This window comes from Dinoponera quadriceps, unplaced genomic scaffold (assembly GCF_001313825.1).
Source record: "Dinoponera quadriceps isolate SergipeBrazil2010 unplaced genomic scaffold, ASM131382v1 scaffold424, whole genome shotgun sequence".
Classification (NCBI taxonomy): domain Eukaryota; kingdom Metazoa; phylum Arthropoda; class Insecta; order Hymenoptera; family Formicidae; genus Dinoponera; species Dinoponera quadriceps.
The window spans coordinates 1,516,667-1,539,131 of record NW_014554557.1 but is presented as its reverse complement, the minus strand read 5'-3'; the positions used below and the strand labels follow the sequence as shown (position 1 = coordinate 1,539,131).

Here is a 22,465-nt window from a genome sequence, read left to right as displayed (position 1 = left end):
CGGCGTTCAAGCGACGGAGATCTCGCAGAGAATGTCATGCATTCGTACATACCTCGTAAAGGCAGATAAGGATCTCCGCCTCTCTCTTTCTCTTTCTCGCTTTGGCCATACGTTAGTAGCGTGAGAACAATTTCCGAGCCGCTAATCAGTCGTCGAACGCGAGAAGCCGTGAGCAATAATCGAAGGCATAACAAACATTCGCGGTGTGCGACGAGGGAAGCGCGCGCGCTTTATCGATCGTAATAAGGTGGAACACGTTATCGTCGACGATGATTTATAATAGCGGTGTCTAACTCGACAGATCGACGCACCGGATAAATACGCTATCGTGGGAATGCGAACTGCCAGGAGCGATCGTGCCAACGCGACTGCTTTTGTTCCGTCTAAGGTAAACACCTCGGCGATAACGGATCATCGATCGAGCACGTAAAAGCCGGCCGGTCAGCCGACACGTGAAAACTTCATCAAATCATTCATCGCTGCCTCGTTATCTCGACTTACCATTAAAACTTGACGACAAGCCGGCAGAGCCGCAGCTTGGATTCCGCAACAGGTAGAGAACAGCCGGCGGAGAGGCTCGCCGTTTTTCCCCTTCGCAACGTCCAATAATTCGCGCAGATTTCTATCGACTCGAAATTCCATTTCACACATACGAGCGTACACGAGCGCACGAAATGTCCTACATCGCGATATATCGTGGTGTTACAAAATTGCACGACCGATAATCATACACATGAGCCGTGTAAATCAACGCTCACGGAATGTGTCCGTGCGTAAATAACGAGCGACTACGCGGCTCCGGAGAAAAACCCGATCGAGAGATCTCGCTTTCCTTGAATCGGTTCTCCCGCAGTCGCGTATATACAGAAACTGCCGCGCGTGACACGCTGCCTAAGCAAATTATCCTCAAGCAGCACACGTCGCGCGCAGCAAACGCCGCCTATTTCCACGCCGAACGAACGCACGGGAGAAACAATAATATCGGTTTCCAGCGGAATGCTAAACCGGTCTTGGGGAATTATATTGCGAAAAGCCGGATTCCACGACTCGCTCGGGAATGCTCGCTGTCGCAGGTAACAGCTTCGGCCGGCTCGCGAATTTCGATGTCACGGACGCGCGAAAAAGTGACGCGAGAGCACGCGCTATATCCGTCCTAAGGACGACACGCTTAGAAAATGTTATCACGCAACACTCCCCGTATTTAGGACGGTTATTGAATTATTCTGGAAAATTCGATTCACCAAGATTATTACTCCGATCTCGGGATCATCCGAGGTGCGTCGAGATTTAGGCGAGACTGACGATCTCACGGATCGCGTCGAACTTCGACCGGAAGCGCTTCGGTCACGTTGAAGACGCAATGATGCTACACGCGGGGTCGAAACGTCCGAGACCGAATTTGTAAGAATTCTCGCGCGACGTGCAGCGCGAAGCGTATGTGCGCGCACGAGAAACACCGAAGGCACGATACGCGTTATCTTATCATCTTACAGTCGGCGTGAGAATATTACGCTGCTCGTACAAACAGATAATACTAAGATAAGTCCCGATAAGACGAGCCGGAGCCATTTGGCTCGTTTTTTTCTTTTTTTATCATTTTTACGACTATACCACTGGCGCACTTGTGTCGATGCGATATAATGAGAAAAAAGCCGTATGTACACGCCTTTCACCTGTACGCGCGCTCTCGATCCACGAGATCATCACGACTCACCACGAGAAGAGACGAAATAGCAATAATACCCGGCGCGATCGCTCGAGATTTTCCTACAATAATCACACGTTCAACGACGACGCGGCAGTTATGCAGGGACGAAAATATAAAATACATCCCCCCTATCTCTCTCTCTCTCTCTCTCGCCCTGTATCGATCATGAATATTTTACCGGCCGCGAATATTCCGGGAATATTTCTGCTACACCCGAGGGAAAGTTTCCAGACGTAATCAGTAAAAAATATATTAACCGGCATCGCGGCGGGATCCTATTTTCGAAGTCAACACCGAGTCGTGTGCAATTTATTAAGGAGTTTCCACGATCTAAAAATTATACGGAGTGTACATTGTCTTCGGGGATTTTTAATTCCGAATATGAAGTGAGAAAGAGAGAGAGAAAGACCTCATTTAAACGCTTCATGCGCACCGCTCTTTTAATTATATGTTTTCACCCCGCTCATTTCCCGCTCTTATCTCCACGTCGCGAATATCGCGCTGAGAGACTCCGGCGCGTTAAGACTCGTCGAGCGCGCGCGACAGACGGTAGAAAAAAGTATACGTGAAATTGATCAATCTCACCGGTGCACACGACACACATTTTTCACCGCGGCGGACCTCGAAAGGAGCTGCGCGAAGCGGATCGTGAGGGGCCGAATTCGCTGACGACACTGTCGAGGAAGCGTCTTCGGGGCCTCCCCTCTTCCTTCTATGCGCGTCACGAGGAACGCTGATTAAACACACTTCCGCTGTTATATCGCCTTCGCGAACTCCGTTATCGTCTCTCTCGCCGGCGCATACAGGATGCTTTGTAAGCTTCGCGTCAAAGTTCAAAAACGTATCCCACGATAGATCTGGAGACCACTACGCTAAGCGGAAACTCGATCCTCCCTGCCCCCGGGATCGCGTCTGTTCTCAATTAAGCGGGAAGAGTGTCTAGCACGTTGTTTATTTTGAAGGATGCGAAGTTAATACCATCGAGATGAGATTTAATGAAGATAAACGACAAGGTTACACAACGTCCGCAATCTCGGAAGGACGGTTTTCCTCGTGATGCGATTTTAATTATTCGCGCTTTCAATTTCCGCAATGAAAGGGCGGGGGAGCAGAAATTGAGTTTGCCACGCGCACGTTGGAATTCTTACGCATTCGGGTCGCGAACGATTCGGTCGGCTCGTTTCGTAATACCCGTTTTACATCTTCATTCGAGAAGCCACCACGGCAACATCATCGGATACCGGGGTGACTGAATAAGCGATGAACCAGTATCGGTGGACTTGGAGCACGCGACAGGAGGCACACGTGTTAAATATTCTCTTTGTACGCTTTAAATACGGACAGAACGAGACGCTACCTATTCAACGGCGGACGCCTAACGGGATCTTTGACTTTCTATTGTGCGTCCCTATTCAGCGCGGCACAATGGCTCACGCACGGGCCGATTATTGTACGAGTTTTTGCGAATGCAAGTGCGCGAAAGGCAACTCATCTTGAGTGTGTCTGTTGACCTCTCGAGCTCGAAATGCGCCCGAACAACGGATCTACGGAGAGAGATTCCGCGAAATTATATGTTCGGCCGAATCTCGACGAACGTCCGGATAAGTTCGCTCGAGGAGCACGCGAAATGATGACCGACCGAGAGATCGCGCGGTATCGATCACTCGAGTGACGTCTCGTCTCTCGCCGAGAGTCGGGAAAACCTGTTCCGCGAAGGCTCGCGAGGCGGCACGCGGTGTAATTACGAAGCGTCGGATCCGTTCTCCGAAACGACCTGGTGCGTCATTAATTTCCCAGCCGGCGCGGTACCACTCTGGAGTCTCGGCCCGAAAACCTTGACTCACCGAGGCGAAGAGTGGAGGGAAGAAATGATCGTCGATAGCGTCTTCTTGCGCAACGTCGAACCGCGCGAGAACGATGGCGTAATCGGCGTTGCTTTAGACGTTTTGTCGCTTCTCTCTCCTCATCACCAATGCCACCCTCGAATAAAAACAGGCCCTTCACTTTGCATCCGAAGCAACGACGTCGCCTCGATCACTTAATTTTTCGCCCCGACAAATTTAATTGATAACGCGCGATAACGTATCGCCGGTTAAACGCAACACGCCGTAATGTAAACGTTATCGGAGGCGAAGACGACATCATTATTCGGCATCGTAATGACGTACAAACAATGAGTTCGTCATCCCCATTGTTCTCTGCCTTCTCTTCCCCTTCCCCCATCGATTTCTAATTCCTCCCTTCCCTTCCCTTCGGCACTTGTGCCACTCTCTTTCCTACTTTCTCCCTTGCCCTTACTCTTTCCTTCATCCTCATCTCTCCCGTTCCTTTTCGCTCGATTATTTAATACCTGCTGAACACGCCATTGTGCAAGAGAAATGCGCCCTCGTCCGTATCGTCCGACGACAAAACCCGTTGCGCCACCTCGAGGCCGTGTCGTCGCGTGCGCAACGGCGGTCAAAGGTATCGCAACCTCTCGGCGACGGCCGTGCATGCAATGGCGCGACCTTGCGATCACGTTGCATCGCCGGTGTCGCCGACCGAGGAAACACGCCGAGAACGGATATATCTAACGGATCGCCCAATTTACGCCCGACCCCAGTCGTAGCGGAGTTAGAGAAGGAGCGATCGAGTGAGCGAGGGAGGGATAGTCCTAGCTATAATACACGATCAAACGAGATTGGAGCCCACGCGTTGTGTGTATGGATTCGTGTGCATGCGTGCGTCCACACGCAGCCGTAACTCGAACTAATCCGCCTAACGCCGTCCGTTACGGACCGCGGGCTGCTTCACACCGCGCACACTGTTCGCCGCGTATTACGCCATCGTGTGCATGCTCCCGAGCGCATACATATATGTATAAAGCGGCGGCATATGGTACCATGTAATACATACGGCGCTTATATACATGTATATACGTGTATGTGGCGTGTGCGACCCGCTTACACGAGCGCGCGACTTGCTTTCGCGTATATTACGGATAACTGTACTGCCAGACTGGTCGGTGGCGCGCACGTGTGCGTGACACACGTGAACGGACTAATATCCGCACACCTACGTACGTACGTACGAATAAGAAGGAGAAAGAGACGGGCGGCGATATTTATGCACGCATACGGCGCGGCGAGAGGAAGAGACCGAGCGGAGTCGTTTTCGCACACACACGCGCGCAACAAGGTGTACACGACGACGCGGTAATTAACTTCGCGCGGGATTAGCAGGCGTGGGTAACGCCGAGCGAATTCACGGCGAACGAGCGCTAACGGCGAAGCCGAGGGAACGTGACGAAATATCCTCCCGGGTGCAACTGCGCGACCCGTTCCGTTGCGATGACGGTCTTTCCGGATGCGCTCTTGTACGGCGTTAATTCACGGTTTCTCCCTTCTTCTCGTCGAGCGGAGCGCGCAAATCGCTTTGTTCCGGGTGACAATGTCGAGAAAGTGAGGATGATGCCGAAGGCTGAATTCTGACGCGAGTGCGGCTATCGATGGAGAAGTATTTCAACACTTTCACAGAATATAAATATATATGTACTTTTACTTTAAGGTAGTTGTTTCATAGAGTGCCGGATTATGATTGCGTCAATAATAAGATCACATTTAAATCTATATACAGTGCAAGTTTCAGCACAAATTCTTAAATTCATTTTATGCTACCACCACCGTAAGAATTGGCGCTGCGCGACGATTTAACGCGAGTCGCAGCTGCGTCACCCTGAGACTCGCGTACGAAAGTTATCCTTTTCCTACCTACCTCTCGGAGAATATTTGCATGGGACTTACTTCAATCAACCGCTCGAGAAGTTTCATCCCTTCATGCTACCGGTGACTCTTACTATCCTCTTCGAAGTTCCGAAGTACGCATTTCGGCGAGCACAGACCTTCCCAAGGGGTGAGAATGAAAGAACTTTTTTTTTTCACCGTAAAACTCCGTTACTTTCATCTTTGTTTTTGTCAAGACCGCGTATCGTGCGACATTCTTTTCCCCCCCGCTATCATCGACACGAGTCTTGAGGAGATCTCCTGCCTCGCGCGCGCATGGATCATCCGCCGCGAAAATATAACGAGGAAAACTTAGCACAGTCATATACCGAGTGTACGCCGGGTGACTCCATTGTTGCGCACCGCCGCGGCGCGGAGTGCATAATTAATGACCTTCGTGGCGGCGAGCTTTGCATTGCAAATGCCACTCGGAACGTTCGCACGCGTATGCGTGCCGAGAATAGACGAAAGAGGCAAGAAGGGGAGAGAGCGGCGCGGGGTGTACCTTTGTGAACTCGGCACCCCACTTTTGGAAAATGAAATTTTCGACGTAGGAAACACGGCAGCGTCTCTCGTTTGCGGTTGTTTGCGGTTTTGTAAAAACGATAATATCGCTTGTACTTCCAGCCGTTAAGAAATAAGTACACCCGCGACGTAGCGGCAAGTTAGAGGTGACGGAAGGGGGACGTTTCGTCGACGACGAGAGCGAGAGTTTCGATCGGTGTAATAACCTTAACACTTTTAGCGGCTATAAGTACAGTAGTAAATCTATCATACTGTGCTGACATATTCATACAGCGTGACTGTTGATTATTTAAGGAAACGACGACGATATCTCAATTATTATTCAGGGAAAACGATATTTGCAACGATATCTGAGCTATTATTCAAACAAAGCGGCATTTGCAACATAAAACGTCAAGTCATGTATAAAAAAAAAAATGTATTGTTTACCATGTTTTTATCGCTTCGTTATTATGTATACAAACAGTCGCTATGCTGGAATGTATTGACATGTGTGATTGAAACATTTTAATTACGTCGATAATTTGTACATAATGCCAATTTATTCACCTTTATTTATTCGCCTTTATCCTCACACATTGTCAAAAAGCATCATTAGAACAAATCTCTACATTTGCCATTTTTAAGCCGATATTCGTAGTTGTGATTTATTTACAATCTTGAATTGAGAACACATTTAACTATGTTCGGCTGTTTAGATCGACATTTCCTGTCGAATAAGTATTGCATAAGTATTGCACAAGTTAATATGAAAATCAGAGATACATGAAATATTACGTATCAAACGATAAGAGACTGCGAATATCGGCCTCGGAGTAGATTCTAAATTCCGACTCGGAATATCTCCCTTGATTCTCGGTGAATCTTGAACAACCGTTAAGATGGAAAATAATTTCTGCGACAAATAATTCGACACATCTGGTAATATATCGCCACTCATGTCCGAGCATCCTGCGTCCTGATTTCGTGGTTAAAAATCTTATTTCTAGCTACTTCGCAGTTCCGAATATTATCACTGATTCACTGACACACTTGTATAGATAAAATTCGATTGGGAAAACATGTGTTAACGGAAACGCGATATCGACACAAAAGCCCGATTAAATATTTCAACAGCCGATGAAATATTTTCTATTCACTCGACAAGAATCGTAAACACACTACACACATACACGCACTTTGCGTCGTTCATCGGCTTAAGACGCGATCATGGACAAATACACAACGAGAATATCAAAACAATCGGCGAAGTCACTCTTCTTCTAATAACCAACCGTCGTCGTCTGCCAATCAATGACGCGAACATACGGTGGCCGAGAAATCGCGACACAATGAACATTCTCAAAATATCAACCAACTTTTGAAATGGTCAAATTGTCAAATATATTAAGACGGTTGGACGCGCGATACGTATTGAGTGTCGTTCGTAGCGCTCAACGATTATCGTTAGTTAACGTTCGATCACTAATTAACATCGCGTCTTCGATCGATACTTTCATGTAGCACCATTGAGCGTTCGAGTCACGTTGGTGATCAAGAACTTACTTCAAGACGGAATGCACGACGCAGGGTGCAGCAGTAGTTTGCGACGAGACTTACAATTATCCTTATAATCATCAATCGCTCATAGTATAGTTAAAAAAAAAAACTAACCTGGTCATAATTGTAAATCAACTCTTGTACTCTATGGTATGGTACTCCGTTTAAAGACGCATGGTAATATTTCACACACAAAGAACACCAGCAGTCCTTGGTACGCATGGCTCTTGTACCTTCCCTGATTTTCTTCACCGTATATATTACTAATTTCTTATCGAATTTAGTTAGTAACGGGTAGTCAATCAAACCAGACGTCCAAAATATTGCGAGCAATATAAAGCATTTGTCGAAAAGAATCATTAATGCTGCTTCTTAGACTACGATATTTAAAACGACCTCACCACATGCCTTGTTTCACCCTCGAAAAGCGAATATTAGCTCCATAATTTTCTATTAGCGCGGTTACGAATGCATAAGAAACTCGACTGATAACTAGATGGATAGAACTACATAGATGGTATCGATTTATAAGCGAAATAGGCGAATTAATACTTTGCAACTGTTCGGAGAAACTGTTCACAACGAACTATTGAAGATATTGCACTTCGTGCTAGAGTTTGAGAGGGGCGGGCCTAACTTTCTGAATAGCAACCAGGGTCATCTTTGTTTGCCCATTGCAGGAAGCGCCCGTTCCTCGGCACCAGTTTGCATTTTAGTTTCCTAAAAAAACTTAGTAATGGGAAGAATTTATAGCTCGTGAGTCACTAGGAAATCCTGGAAGACTAATGGTAGACTAAATAGTTTTACCCTTTGCCTACTGCTGATGGAATGTGCACCGTTAAGCAATAAAAAAGCTGATAAAATTTCCATATATTTTCTTTACAACTTTACGTTCGACTACTCGTCGACGGGATATTTGATCGAAAACTTCGGAACACTTTTTTTCCACTCTCATTGTCAGTCGCTCATCACTTTCGGAAATGCCGATCGCGCATTTACTCTAACCGAGATTCCGCCCCGTGAGAACGGAAGCGGAAAAATTCTTTCTCGAACAACCTTTGATAGGAGCCGATCCCGGATTTCTCAGTAGCGCAACAACCCCCTCGTTGTATCCCTCGCTCTTATCACCCTCCCTGTCCTCGGATAAAGATCGTGTAGTAACGATCTCGGCGCGAGACAAAGAGCGCACCCCGAGGGAAACTCGAGCCCCCTCGTTATTAACTCGTTAGACGCCGCACTACCGGTATGGCTCCTCGTCGTTCCCTGCGTCCGACGATGGATGCGATAATTAGCGAACAAAGAGCAGACTGTACGGACGTTTCCAGATAACTTCGTCAAAATAACGCATGAATCTTCGACAACGAAGAAAGCGGCAGTGTCTTTGTCCCTCTCGTCGGTATTTCCCGGACAATATCGAAACGGATTATGCATGATTTCATCGTGCTTTTAAAATTTAACGTCACCAATATACCATTATTTTGTAGAGTGATTCTGTAGGGTGTTTTTTTGTTTGGGTGTTTTTTTTTTCTTTTTCAATTCTAACTAGACATATTCAGTTTTAAACACACAATAGTCTCCTCAGAAGATCATTGGTTCAAGGATTGTTATCTTTCAAATCCTTCACATATGCAACGATAATATATGCGATAATGACAACGGGATATGTCAGGTATATTAAATACATTCTAATGCAGAAAAGCTGATAATTCATTAAAACACTAACGAACACTGCATAACAAATATATAATTTCGTCGTGGAGCGGTGATTTTTTTCCAGGAGGACTTTTCGCGTATCTTACTTTTTATTGTCGAATAACAAAAAAAAATGGATGAACCAACAGTTTATACGGAATGTTGACCTGAGATAGCGAAAAAGCTATCTCAGGTCAACATGAGGTAGTGACTTCCACAACTTGCCTCCATTACTTACTCTTGGATTTAACGAAGTAGCGCCAATAACACTCGAGAGTCTCAGTTACAACTCAACAAACAATAGCTGACCTATAAATGGTAATTCCTCAAAAAGTCACGCATGCACTTACACAGCAACTTTGCATATTGCTGCTTCAATCGATATCGTCGTAAAGGAAAATGCAATTCTTTTCTACAATAACAATATCCTCCGTGGCTTTTGACATTGGCGGCTGACGCAGTAGTGTCGCATCAAAACTGAACATTATTATTCGTTGTAAACAACGAGACAAGGGCATCAAATGAATATTACTGCGCGTGGAAAACGTCACACGATGAAGCGATTACCATTATTTACATGCATCTTATAAATGCAAATAAAACTTGTCTCGTATATTAATCACCACACACTTACGTGAACTATCGGTTCTCTATTTCTAACGAACGTTCGACGTACATTTTTCTGAGTATTTTTATTTCTCGCGCCACGTTGTAAATCGGCTAGAAGGTACCATCGATATGCTATTTACTGAGACGAGCTTTCTCTAACTGAAATCGAAAGCTTCATCGTCCAAGAAGGACAGAGAACAAAGAGAAGTACGACAGTTTCTTTAATCACCTTCATATATCTTATACACGGCTAGCAATATACCGTCCGATCTTGAATCACGAAACGTTTGAACGTAATGAAATGGAACCGGAACAACGTTGCGAAACGTTCGAAGCGAGATCAAATTATCCAGGTGTACCGAAGACAAACCGCACGAGCTTGACAAACACACGGTATTGTGCGGCTCTTTTTCAGGAGAAATCGTATGGAAATCGGATCTTTACAAACCGTCAAAAGGCGTATTTTAAGCCGCGTCACGACATTCAAGTAAAGCTTGACTAACCTTCTGTTGTGCCAGCCTGCTGAGCGACTCCTCGAAGTGCTTGTGAACCGCTTGCTCGGCCGCCCTCTGCTTCTCGAGCCTCTCACGTTCCATCTTCGCCTCTCGCTCGCGCTCGCGCACTTCCGCCTCGCGGCGTTCCCTGTAACAAGCAGCGGGAAGCGTCCCGTCGTTATCACACGATTATACGAATCAGTGGGTATAAATTGGCCGGCCGATTTGCGAGTCCGACGGCGATCGAGAGCGGATTCGGCCGTCGCCGTGCGAGGGTCTCGCCGACAATCTCGGTCGATGAATTTTAGTGGAACGCGACCTTGACTGTCAGCTTTCGAACGGGTCTTAATTAATTATACAAATTAATGGTAAATTATATAGCCACTTGCGATTATATACATTTCAGGCGTCGGTGTACAGCTCGCACAGGCGGTTAACTTTGCCTAATTAAAACATTTCTACCTCAACGTTCGTTCACGCTTCTTTATCCATGTGATCATTATCACCAGGAGCGTGTTATCCTCGTGTCGAAATTGGTCGTTCTCGCCCGCCTTGCTTCGATAATCAAAGTCCGTCGATGGGGCAAAAATAGGAGGAAAAAATAATGCGACCTCGCCTCTCCTTGTTGACCGCGCGTGAGCGTCTTTGTACGTTGCGTTCCGCAACGACGCTTAAACGACAGACGTAATTTATACGCACGTAATTTATACGGTCGTAAAGGAACTCGGCCGGCTCTCCCATGCCCCCTCGCTTTCGCATTCCTTATCGATCTATCTAGCCGCTCCGCGGCCTACGTTCGTAAAGCTTACCGTCGGAAATAACGAATAGCGTAACGCGACGGGGAGAAAAAAGAGAGAAAGAGTGCCACAGGGATTGTACGGCCGACCTTCTGTGCGCGTTATCAGCTGTTCCCGTTATCGGATTCGATCGCAGCGTTTTCGCTCGCGTTTCAACCGCTGATTCCGCACGATTATTTCTTTACAATTTTAGCCGTACTTAACATCAGATTATAGATCGGGAAACATGTACGATTTCGCGCAATCGAGAAAATAACGATGACGACGGATGATAAAAAGCGTACGTCAAACTTTCACTTCTAACAAATCGCATCGTTAACGCAATCGATGTCTTTATTTATGCCATTCGCGCGCGCAATCTCGAAAAAAAAAAAAAACGGACCCCGGGAAGCAAGCTTTTTCTCCTGGCATCGCGGAGAAATTCGTTCGGCTCGTGTAAATGCAACGTGATTTCGTTTGCGCGCGCTCTTTCTCTCCTCCTTGGCGCGAACGCGCGCGCAACAACAAAGATAATAAAACGCAACGGCTGCCTCGGTATATATCTCGCGACTTTTTCGAGGGGGCGCAGGGAGATAAGCATTCATTAACGCTTGCGCAAGTTATTTATACTGTTACGTGCGCAACGCGCGTGCTTATCTGCGCGCTCGGTCGGCGGACCTTACAATGCACACGCGGGATCCGCGCGCGATAAATACGTCCGCACGTATCTTTTTCCATTTCGTCTCTCTCTCTCTCTCTCTCTCTCTCTCTCTCTCTCTCTCTCGCTCGCTCGCTCCCTTTATCTCCGTGCAGATGTTTGCGCGCGAGTGCGCGGAAACACATTCACCCCGACATCGTCCCGAAAGACCAGATTTCCGCTCGCACAGGTATCTTTCTCCTGGATGTTAAAACTGTTGGAACCAGGCCAGAAAGAGGGGGGAGACAATAATTCGGAAATCTTGGGCACTACCTATTTACAAGGTCGACTGAAGTAGTGAAACGTTCGCGCGTTTGTTTTGAAGGTCGATACATCGGTTCGGTACTTTGATCGTACAGTCAGCTGAATTCCCACCGTTTCATTTCCAAAGTAAAATAGTATTTTTGTGATATCGCATGAAATAGTGTAAAATTCATAACTGCACGTCCATAACTAGACGACGTCATTCAGGATTGAAAGGAACTGCGTTTTTAGCCGATTTCCGAGGGCGCAATGGGCGCTGAGTTTCATATTAGCATTCCGATATTTTGCGATTCGTCGCTCGCAACCGAAACGCACTGCGAAGCGCGTGTATATATCATTGCAATTGTGTAAACACCACGAGCTTATCTGCTTCGCCTTGCGTTTGCCTGACACCGCGGAATAGGAGGACGCAGCTCGCGGTTCGCTCGCACAGCGATTTTGTTATCTAAGATTTCACGCGAGGTCGCGCGAATAATCCGACTAATGGTCAGTTTTTGCGAATCGAATCGTCCGGTGCATATTTGATAGCGCGCGCGCGCTCGCCGACGAGCGTGGATGTAAACTCGTCGCCGTTTCCGTCTCGTCGTTACGTACGAAACTGCTTTAGCACGGTCTTCATCGTAAACGAGCTTGAAAATTACGACCGCCTCGCGAGACAAAGTTGACAAACAGATCTGTCGTCGTTACGCGCGCGCGTGCGAAAGTATATCACGCCGCGACGTAATCATCGAGCAAACACGTGTTTAATGAGACATGAATCAAGCCTCAGGAACGTACGCCTCGACGAGCTCGGCTCCTCGACCTTCGATTCGGCAAAGGTCACACCTCGAGATCCAACCACGTCGGCTAATTATCTGTATCTAATTATCATTAAAAAGGAAAAAAGCCAACAATAACAAATATTGAGAGATAAGATCGTTGCAAGAAAGAGAATGAATATCTTATCGCTCAGTTAACTTCGACCATAGCAACGCGTACTAAACTGATATCGGTTATCAAAATAATAATAAATGTTGAATCGAGCGAGATAACTCGATATTAACGAGAAACTTGGAATTATTTATCGAAGAGATTCGTTTCCTCGGAGGAACGCGCACTCCCCGAGATTGGAGTGTTACGAAACGTTCCCGCATAACACGCGTAGTCGTCGCGGGGCATCGCCGCGCGGAAAAAAGGCAGATCCCGTTGACGCATTCAAGCGTGAATGCCTGCCGCCCGCTTCGGAGTCGGCGTGCATAATATGCGCGACATAGTGCAACTCAGCAGCGAGAGTGGCCGGCGAAGAGGAGAGAAATGAGACACGGAGGAAGGGGAGAGATTCACGCCCGAAGAAACGCGTGCGATGCATTCTTAGAAGGTGTATCGTGTCATTACCAACGACTACTCCGCGCGTTTCAAGCCTACGCACGCGCATATCCGTCGTAAGACGTCGTGGAAACATCCACGCATCGAATTCTACAAACGCTGAATCGATCTTTCTCGAATCTCCGGACGAGAACCGTGAACTAACGTGTCTCACTCTCTCAACGGATTCTCGGATTTCGTTTCGACGTGAGAATGAAGTGAACTCATGGGTATCAGTCGCGTGAACGATAAGGGCGAGCGATAACGCTCAGACGCACAACGTGGCTGTGTTTCTTTCGCAGCGTGGTAGGAGAGGGAGACCGAGAGGAAGAAAGAGAAAGCGACTTCGTGGCAGGGGTCAATGTGATTCGAAGAACGCATGGTCACTCGGAATGACTGGTTTCCACGGGAAGGTTAATCGCCAGACGGGAAAGAGAAATGCCCGAAGGCCGATTGCCCAGGAATTCCTGCATCTCCCTACCCTGAGTCCTCTCTTTTTCCGTCTCTCCCCCACTCCCGACAGAATCGTCTGCTTGTAAGTCGAGCGGGGCCGAACGTCGTTGAGCTCAACCAGCCCTATCCGGTCTGGTCAATAAACCGGTCTCTACGATTTGAGAACAGGATTGGTCTGTTCCCGTAGTCCGACGGCCGGCATAGGTCGAAAAAATTCGGCCACTCAGAAACTGAGTCCCTCCATGGGCTCTAGTACCTTCAAAATCGACTTCCCATTGCCTCCTCGTCCTCCGTCCGGAACGGACAAGAACTTGCTTCGTCGGGCCACGAGTCTCGGATACGTGATGCTCATTCGTATCGATGCGTTTCAACAGTCTGCGAACGGATCGCGAAGTGACGCGGAGTGAATATATTTCGCCGGTTTTGGCAAGGAAACGTACGTCGGTCGAACGACAAACGTTCCACCAGCCCTTGGCTCGAGTGATGTATTCTTTCGCGGAATTTCGCGGTGTCATTTCGACGAGTACCAGCCACGTGGAAATTCAAGAAGTCGATTAAGGTATTACGGATATATCGTACAATTTTGTGTTAATTTCTGACATAATATATTTGTTATTTGTTATTTTTTTCAACGTATTCACTTTGTACCAAGTTGGTACAAGGATTTATGTGAATCATTTGGGACGTATGAAATATGTTAAATTTAACGTAAGATTTTTCGTCACGTACGGTTAGTGTGAAGTTATGAAGTGTTGTGAAGGAAACATCCAGGTGTTTCCCAAACGGTAGATTAAACGTGAAAAATGTAGCAAGGAATAGAAAAAGAACGTTCGGCCTGATTCTTCGAGGGATTAATCATTAAAATAATGATTTGCCCAACTTCGACAAACAGCCGGTAAGGAACAACAAAAGAAAGAAGTTTCGCGAAGAGAGATATTGATATAATATTGATATAATATGATATTTATATATACACAAAAATACTGAGAAATCATAATCTAAGACCAACCACTTTGTATGCCGAATGAAAAGCGGTAGCGAAAGTCCTCTCTCTCGTCTCTTATGAGCGAGCGAGCGAGCGCAAATATTCCCTCGAAGCTGACGACGCGCTTTCTCGCTTCGCTCATCCAAAACTAATGCTGCTTATGCAGTGTTTGCATAGACGGTGATTATTCTTCTCGGTATAACGTCTGGGGGAACAGGGATCTCGCCGATGTTCGAGGAAACGCCATTGATCGGTTCGCACGAAACGTTTACAAACATAACGAGAGTTCGTGAGTGAGGAGACAACGGCCACGTGGCGTCATTGTTATCCAGTCGTCTTACTAGGAATCTCAAGGACTATCCGAGGAACAAGCCGAATTGACTCAACTAAATACAGCTCAGTTCACAGTTTGGCTCAACTCGACTCGCGTAATTGCGATTTGAATAAATATACAATCGCGTAAATACGGGAATCCCTGAGCTCGGCGGCGTTCAATTAAAGATTAATAGCACTCGCGAGATCGATCGGTGGACGAGGAAATATAATCGCCACATATATGCACGGTTGCTTATCGATCACGATTGGCGCGATATTTCAATGTCGCTTCGAGCGAACAGTTCTCGATTATGCTCGCCGTGCGATCGAACCTTCGGGAGTCTCATGAATCTTGCAGGACGCCTCGAGGAATCCTTAACGTGTGACGCGCCTCCGACCTCTGAATGTTTCATCCAAATTCTAAGACGGTCAAGAACCAATCGTGGAATGGAAAATTGATAAGGAGCCGAGTATCGAACTAAGAGAATGAGACTGACTCGGGACGGCGAGGAGAATCGACGCGTTAAACGCGAATTTTACCGTGAAATATACCGCGCTACTCGACATATTCGGTTGTTCGCGATATCTCGCTTCGTAATCCCAGAGGAAAACATTATGTCGAACAACGTTGTGATTCGGTGTTCCTTCGACGTGGCCGTCCTTGTTCGACCGCCTCTTCGCCTCCCGTCTTGCGCGAGAGGTGAACGCATTTGAGAAGGAAGCCAGCGTTAATTTTCCCTCCACGACCACACTAAATCGCTTCGTGCCGCGTTTCGCAATACATTTCGACCATGACGGATACGAACCGTGATCTAGAATTTTAGAACGCCTGTTGGTATGCCTGACCCGATTTAGCCGTTGATCGCCGTAAATTGCAACTTAGTCTTGAATGAATCCCGTCGTTTATCCTCGGCTCAATTCTGGCTTCGCGAAAAATCACTTCTTACTGCTCAACACAACCTGCGGGAACTATAACACGACCCATGAGATCTCCGAATTTGTACAAGGAACGTCCCCAAACAGTCAACGAATCCCCGGACACAATCACCGAGCTCAACGTAGATCCGAGAGCGTTGCTGCGATTACACAAACGGAGATGGTGAGCAGAACACGGCGGCGTGTGTGCGAAAATGCGAATTTCTATTTTGCGATGTAAATTTGAGCGGTGTGATGAGCAACAACCAACCAGACGTAGAAGTGTACAGAGAACGCGACACGATTTGCAAGGTAAATTCAACAGACGTGTAAATAGAGCCGGCGGCGGCGACCTTCGTCGAGGCGATTTTCAATCTCCGTAAATCATCTCGAGCGCGCTACGGAGATACGCTATGAATAAGAGATAATAACGGGTTGAAAAAAGAGAGAGAGAGAGAGAAAAATCGCTGACACGAAGGCGGCGAAGATCGGCGGAATTTCGTTGCGCAACGTGACGGCAAAAGCGAGAGATTTCAATCGCCTACGATTACGGCCGCACGTGCGCGCTCGCTCGCTCATTTGTTCGCACGCATGCTGAGAACGCTCGCGGATCGGTATATCATCGATTCAATTTCCCCTATCGGCGATAAGCGATTTTTCGTATTACAGGCCGAGGCCAAGCAGGATCCTATGCGCCAAGGTAACGGCGCGCGATAATGAATATGAATCACGAACGCTCGATTAACCGCATTAACGATCGCCCGGAAAAATTTCTTTCGTCTCGAGCCGCTCCTCCTCCGCGACCCACTTTGCCCAATGCTTCGACGCAAATGCGGCAAATCGAAGTCGCGGAAGAGTCATCCGAATTTCGTTAGATCGTCGAGAAGAGTTCCTCGATAGTTCCGCAATTGTCAAAAAGACATTCTTGCTAACTAACCCGCGCTATATATTATCTCACGTTTTACGAGCATCCAATCTCGTAATATATCGTAACAGTGGCCCACTTCTGTCTATTGTTTTCGGCGGGGATTCTCTTCGGGCTGTTTTCGCCGAAATTTCTTTATCGTCCGCTTTTAGCTTCGCGTTATCCGGGGCTCCCGGTATTCACCCGTCTGTCGCTTTCCTCCAAGGAGGAAAAGGCACGCCGAGAGAAAATAATTTCGGATAGCACAGCTGTCTGCGCATGTATCTTCCACTCTGAGACGAGCACGCGGCCATCGACGCCTCCGTTCGTTGTTTCAGCGCGCGGGAGAGCGCATAAAATAATCCCGCGATACGCACGCACGAGAAAACTCGTTAGCCGGCTCCTCCCTGGCTCGCGATGCTCGTTCCGTTGCACGTCGGCTTCGTATCGCGCGCCGCAAATTAGCGCTTGCATTCCTACGCTTTCTGCACCCGCCGCCGCCGTGATTACCGTGTGATTTCTACGTGACGTAATTTCACCGACCGCGGACGGCAACCGAGCGGCAGATATAGATAGAAAAGACCACGAGAGAGAGAGAGAGAGAGAGAGGTGGGTCAGGTAGTCGAAGAGTAAGGAAGGGCGGAACGAGTTTCGCGCGTGTTTGCGCGCACACGTGTGCACTTTCCTCGCGCGTATGTGCGCGGTGCATGTGCACGTGCGCACGCGAGACGTCGGCCAATGCATCATTTAGATAGCGCATAAGGTATAGAACGCGGAGAAACGGAGAGAGAAAGAGAGGAATAGATATACACCGCCTTGGCGTAACGGGCGCGCGTCTGTCTATCGGGTGACGCAGCAGGCGGACAGAAACGGCCACGTAGCCGCGACGTCTCGGCGATCGCCGCACGTGGGAACAATACGATCGCTCCGCGGAACAATTTATCACGCATTTGCATCGCCGTCGAGACCGGAGCGGATCGTAAATCACACCGTTCTCGCGCTGTAAAGTAATAATACATCCGGGCGGGGGCGGTGTCGGAGAGACGAAAGCCCCGAGTGACTCTGGTTGAGCGATGAAGGGAAAAATAGGGAAAAACAAAGAAAACACGCGGCCTTGATCGATCCTCCCCGCGCTCGTCGTTTCTGGATCGTAGCTTCGCCCGCCGCGATAACGTTCGGGAGAAAGTATACTTGACGCGTCGGGGAAGGAACACGGGTTACGACACGTTTTCGGCTAATTGCTCGCGTATGATCGAATATCTAGAAACGTCATATTTGATTCATTCGAGAATAATGATCACGAGGCGAAAGGAATAGAAACCGGATAGAAAGAACGATATCTTTCAAGCTCGTACAGCTCCCGGTCTGAAGATATCGTTATTCTCTAACCGCTGCTTCCTCTTCTCTGATGAAAATTACTCTCGAATAAAATAAAGATATTCTCGGCGAAACGTCGAATTTCTCGGTATATGTGGCAAGTTTCACCTTCGATTATATATTCTCGCTCATACGTGACAACAATGAATTTTGATAGGGATTTTTCTCGCGTAACACCGGCAGCGAATCTCCCTCGAGCGCGCCGCCAGAAGGAAGCGGAGATCTTACCTCTCTCCGAGACTCGCGAGGTCGCGGCGTTCGACGTACGACCGGTGGCGGGCGATAAAGCGCGACGAAACGAGCTCTCTCGCTCAACTTTCGTTTTCGTCGTCTTATTGGCACACGTAACCTAGAAATAACCGCGCGCGCGCGAAAGGAAGTGCGGGGCGCGATTGTAATTTCAATGAAGCCGACACACACGCTGCGTCATCGCACGCGGAAAGAGAGAGACGAGGGGGGCTTTTGTTTCGCCGTCGAGTGCCACTTTGAATGAACTGTGTCACACGCGGCGCGCGCGAGCAACATTTACGACGCCGGCAAAACTAGTTCCGCGAATGCGCCCAACCGCCGGGCTTCTATGCGCCGGTCTATAGAAAGCCCCGCTGCGAGCCTGCTCTCTCGGTAAATGTCACTAACCTTATAACTCCCCTCCATCGAGACCTGCGAGAGCACCTGCTACCGCGTCTCGGAACTTGTGTGCGTTAATGCCCGCCGCGAATGACGTCTCGTCATCATATTTACGTGACGACGTCGATAAAGCGCTACACGTTTGATCGCGACCTCGAACGGGGATGGGACACGTCGCGACCCGTCGCGAAATGTCAAATCACCTCCTCCTCCTCGTCGTCCTCGGCTTTGAACGACGCGCGCGCGAACCGCAGAAATCGAGTCACCGTTCCCCGTCGTTTGACCGCTTGCGCAATTTCTCTCGGTTCTTTTTCTCCGTTGCGTAACTGCTCGCGCGGTGTAACTCGTGCGCCGCGCGCAGGTAGTCCTTCGTCGCCGGCGTTTCGCCGAAGGCGCAGATACACGCGGGCGTATCGCGAGCAAATGTATTGAGTGTATTTGACTGTACGCCGCAATCTAATCTCCGGAGAGAAAAAAAGAACACGATAAGATAGATGGCTAACGTGAAAAATTTCGGCGCGTCTCTCAATCAGACGCTGTTCACGCTTCCGCGCGCAACCGAGCGCGCTCGCGCCACACCTCGTGCCGTCGGCCACGTTTTTCTTTTTTTTCCTCGAACGTGATATATCTTGGAAAAAACGAGCATTTCGCGTTAGAACACAGTTCGCAAAACGAACCGTGAATTCTTGCAGGACAGAGTCAACGCGGGAGGAGAATGCGCAGCGCGCGCCAGTCGCTAGAATCCGCGTGCGAAACGCACCCGGAACACGGCCAGCGAAATCAACGGTCAGGCTTCGACGCGTACTCGACGTCTGCAAAATTGCTCGTGCAGAAAGCGGCGTGCCAAAAAGGCGTCTCTCTCACCGCCGGCCTCCGCCGCGCTCTATTTTCGGCCCGGAGAGCGCGTTCGGACGCAAAGCGAGACTGCTCGGTGATGGGATATTACGTGACGTGTAAATCGGTGGTCGGCGCGTTGCAAAACCTCGCGACAAAGTCGCCCCCGGTCTCTCTGAATTTAGTAGGGAACAGCCGTGTCGGCGCATAAAAAGACCATCTCGCAGAGCGTCGACTCGGTATCGACGAATTTTCCTCGGACGAGCGGTCGCGAAATATGCACAATTTACCGTTTTTGCGTTTCTCGTTAGACGACTCGTCCCGTAAATTATAATTATTTAAATATGATGACGTGATGATTCTATCTTGCGATGTCGGAGAATGAATTCCTGATTAACTCCAGAAAAAAAAAGAGAAATTAGCCGCCCTGAAATTTTGTTACCGAACCAAACTTTTAGCTGTAGGAGGTAAAAACTATGCACAGAGAGACAAGAGGAATAAGCTAGATTAATTAAATTTCAGTTGTATTACGCGGACAGCTGATTTTCACCCGTGGGAGAGCTGATTATTTTCTTCCGCGTCTCGGAAACGTCCGTTCTACCTGACAGCAGCCTGACCGAAATATTTTTAGCCGATGAATGGGAATTACCGCCGAGCTATCGTGTTACTACTGTGGACTCGCCGGCGCGTTTGAATTTCTTCCAAATGGCGGGACGCATATCTCACAGTGTTTACAGCGCGGTAGGAATCGCGCGAAATAATGATCGCCGCACGGTGAATGCCCCTTGCAAACTGCCGCAGCTGGCTCGCTCGAAAATTATTTACGTAGTCTATCTAGAGTTGAAAGAGAGAGAGAAAGAGGATTCTCTCCGTTGATTTAATCCGGCCCGAGGAAGTTTCGCGTCGAGGAATAATGTTTTACGATCGGTCGAACAGCGCGGCGCGCAGAAGAAAGGCCGGGAAATGAACGACGGGCGCTTACACTACGCAAAGAGGGATGCGCGCGTGTCTGTGTGTGTGTGGGGAAGACATCGCATCGTCGGCATCGAAGCGAAAAGCTAAGGGGGCGATCAATAAATCCGTGAGGGAAACCCAGGCACGAAAGGTCGAATGCTCGCGCGAGGGCGGTTTCCGAGGGGTTGATACGGTCGATCGATCCGAAGGGTGCTTTTCGGGACAGTCGGAATAACGGCTCGACAGCGAAGGGGACACAGAATCGCATAATCGTCCGCGTGTTCCTCGGGAATTCGTACATATATTTCCCGTACGTGTGTGTGTGTATCGTGCGTATGTTGGCAACATTCGTCGGTATTTTGATTATATAAGAATGTAAGGCCCACGATAATAGCGCCGACGCACCTCCGTATCTCTCGATTATCCGAAACGCTCACGTGGAATATACGCTAATCCACCGCTATTGTCACGAGCGACTGTCTCTCTGGTAATTGCAGCTATCCACAACGAAGTATAAAAGGAAGCGTTAAAAACAGCGAGACGCGCACGGGGAAAAAGAATTTTACTGTTGTTGCGAAACCAACGCAACATACACACACACGCATACATCTCGTTGCTGCTGCATATTCGTTGGTACAGCGATAAAACTCTGTTCGCCCAACCGAATTAGCGAATTATTCGTAATTAGAGCACAAACAGTTTCGTCGCCAGGATAAACCCCCCCCCCCCGAGTGAATTTGCCTTTGGGACACGTTAATTTGCTGTTATAATAAAACATCGTTTTCCTACATTTACTAACCTGTTCTTACAGCAAAGTAATTTGTAGATTCTGCAAAATGGCGATTAATACTCTCAAGAAATCGTTTTGCCGTCCGCACAGCAACTGACGGATCTTCCTGCGACGGCAGATTTGTTTTTCTCCGCGCGACTTCGACTCATTTCGGGCAAAGTAATCGCAAGCACGAGGAATTCGTGCGCGACGGTCTTGTATAAATCGCATACATTTATATCGCTGAAGTGAAATCGTGAAAGAGTCGCTGGCAAGGGACTTAGGAAAATGTCCGTGACCCAGGTATCGGAAATCCGCGATGCAAGCCGCGAATTCGTGTGGGATGTTCCCGAAGCGTGGCGAAACTTTAAATTTGGAACGTCCTTGCGGGTTGGGAAGACTCGGAGGGAGGGAATCGATGGCACTTAAGGGCTGACAGAACGGTACACCCGTTATTTTCGGATGCAACGAGGGCAACCCGAGCGGACTCGTTACGCGTAATGACGCTCCGGAGGCTCGCGTAACGAGGAATTAATCTCCCGGCTTGATGTACCACGCGTTTCCTACGCATAATCGAACGCATAATCCGCCGCAAGAATCGCATATTTCCCGTGCTTCGCAGCCTCGAGACGAGAGCTCAAGATATTCACGAGAGAGAGAGAGAGAGAGAGAGAGACCGCGGCACGAAAGTGGTCTTTACGAACCGTAAATGTACAAGACGCGCCACCGCCCGCTCTCATTAATCGCGAGCATCCTTTAATGGAATTCGCGGGGGAATATAATAAACCGACGGTGAATAATCGTCCGAAACAAGAGCCGCGGATATTACCACTCCCGCGTAATATAATTTACGGCGTATTCGCGGAACGTACAATTGGTGGAAACGCTTACAAACCGTGAATAAACGAGACATCATTAACCAT

At 48.3% G+C, this 22,465-nt stretch overlaps 1 protein-coding gene across 7 annotated transcripts in view; it reads right to left on the bottom strand.

The window, feature by feature from the left end:
- Positions 1-22,465, bottom strand: part of LOC106752044 (probable JmjC domain-containing histone demethylation protein 2C) — a 272,261-nt gene that overhangs the window by 17,064 nt on the left and 232,732 nt on the right. For all 7 annotated transcript variants that reach the window (XM_014633421.1, XM_014633419.1, XM_014633423.1 and 4 more), the window contains one exon: positions 10,338-10,476. In XM_014633421.1, coding sequence (XP_014488907.1) covers positions 10,338-10,476 — 139 coding nt within the window. The remainder of the gene's footprint in view (positions 1-10,337; positions 10,477-22,465) is intronic.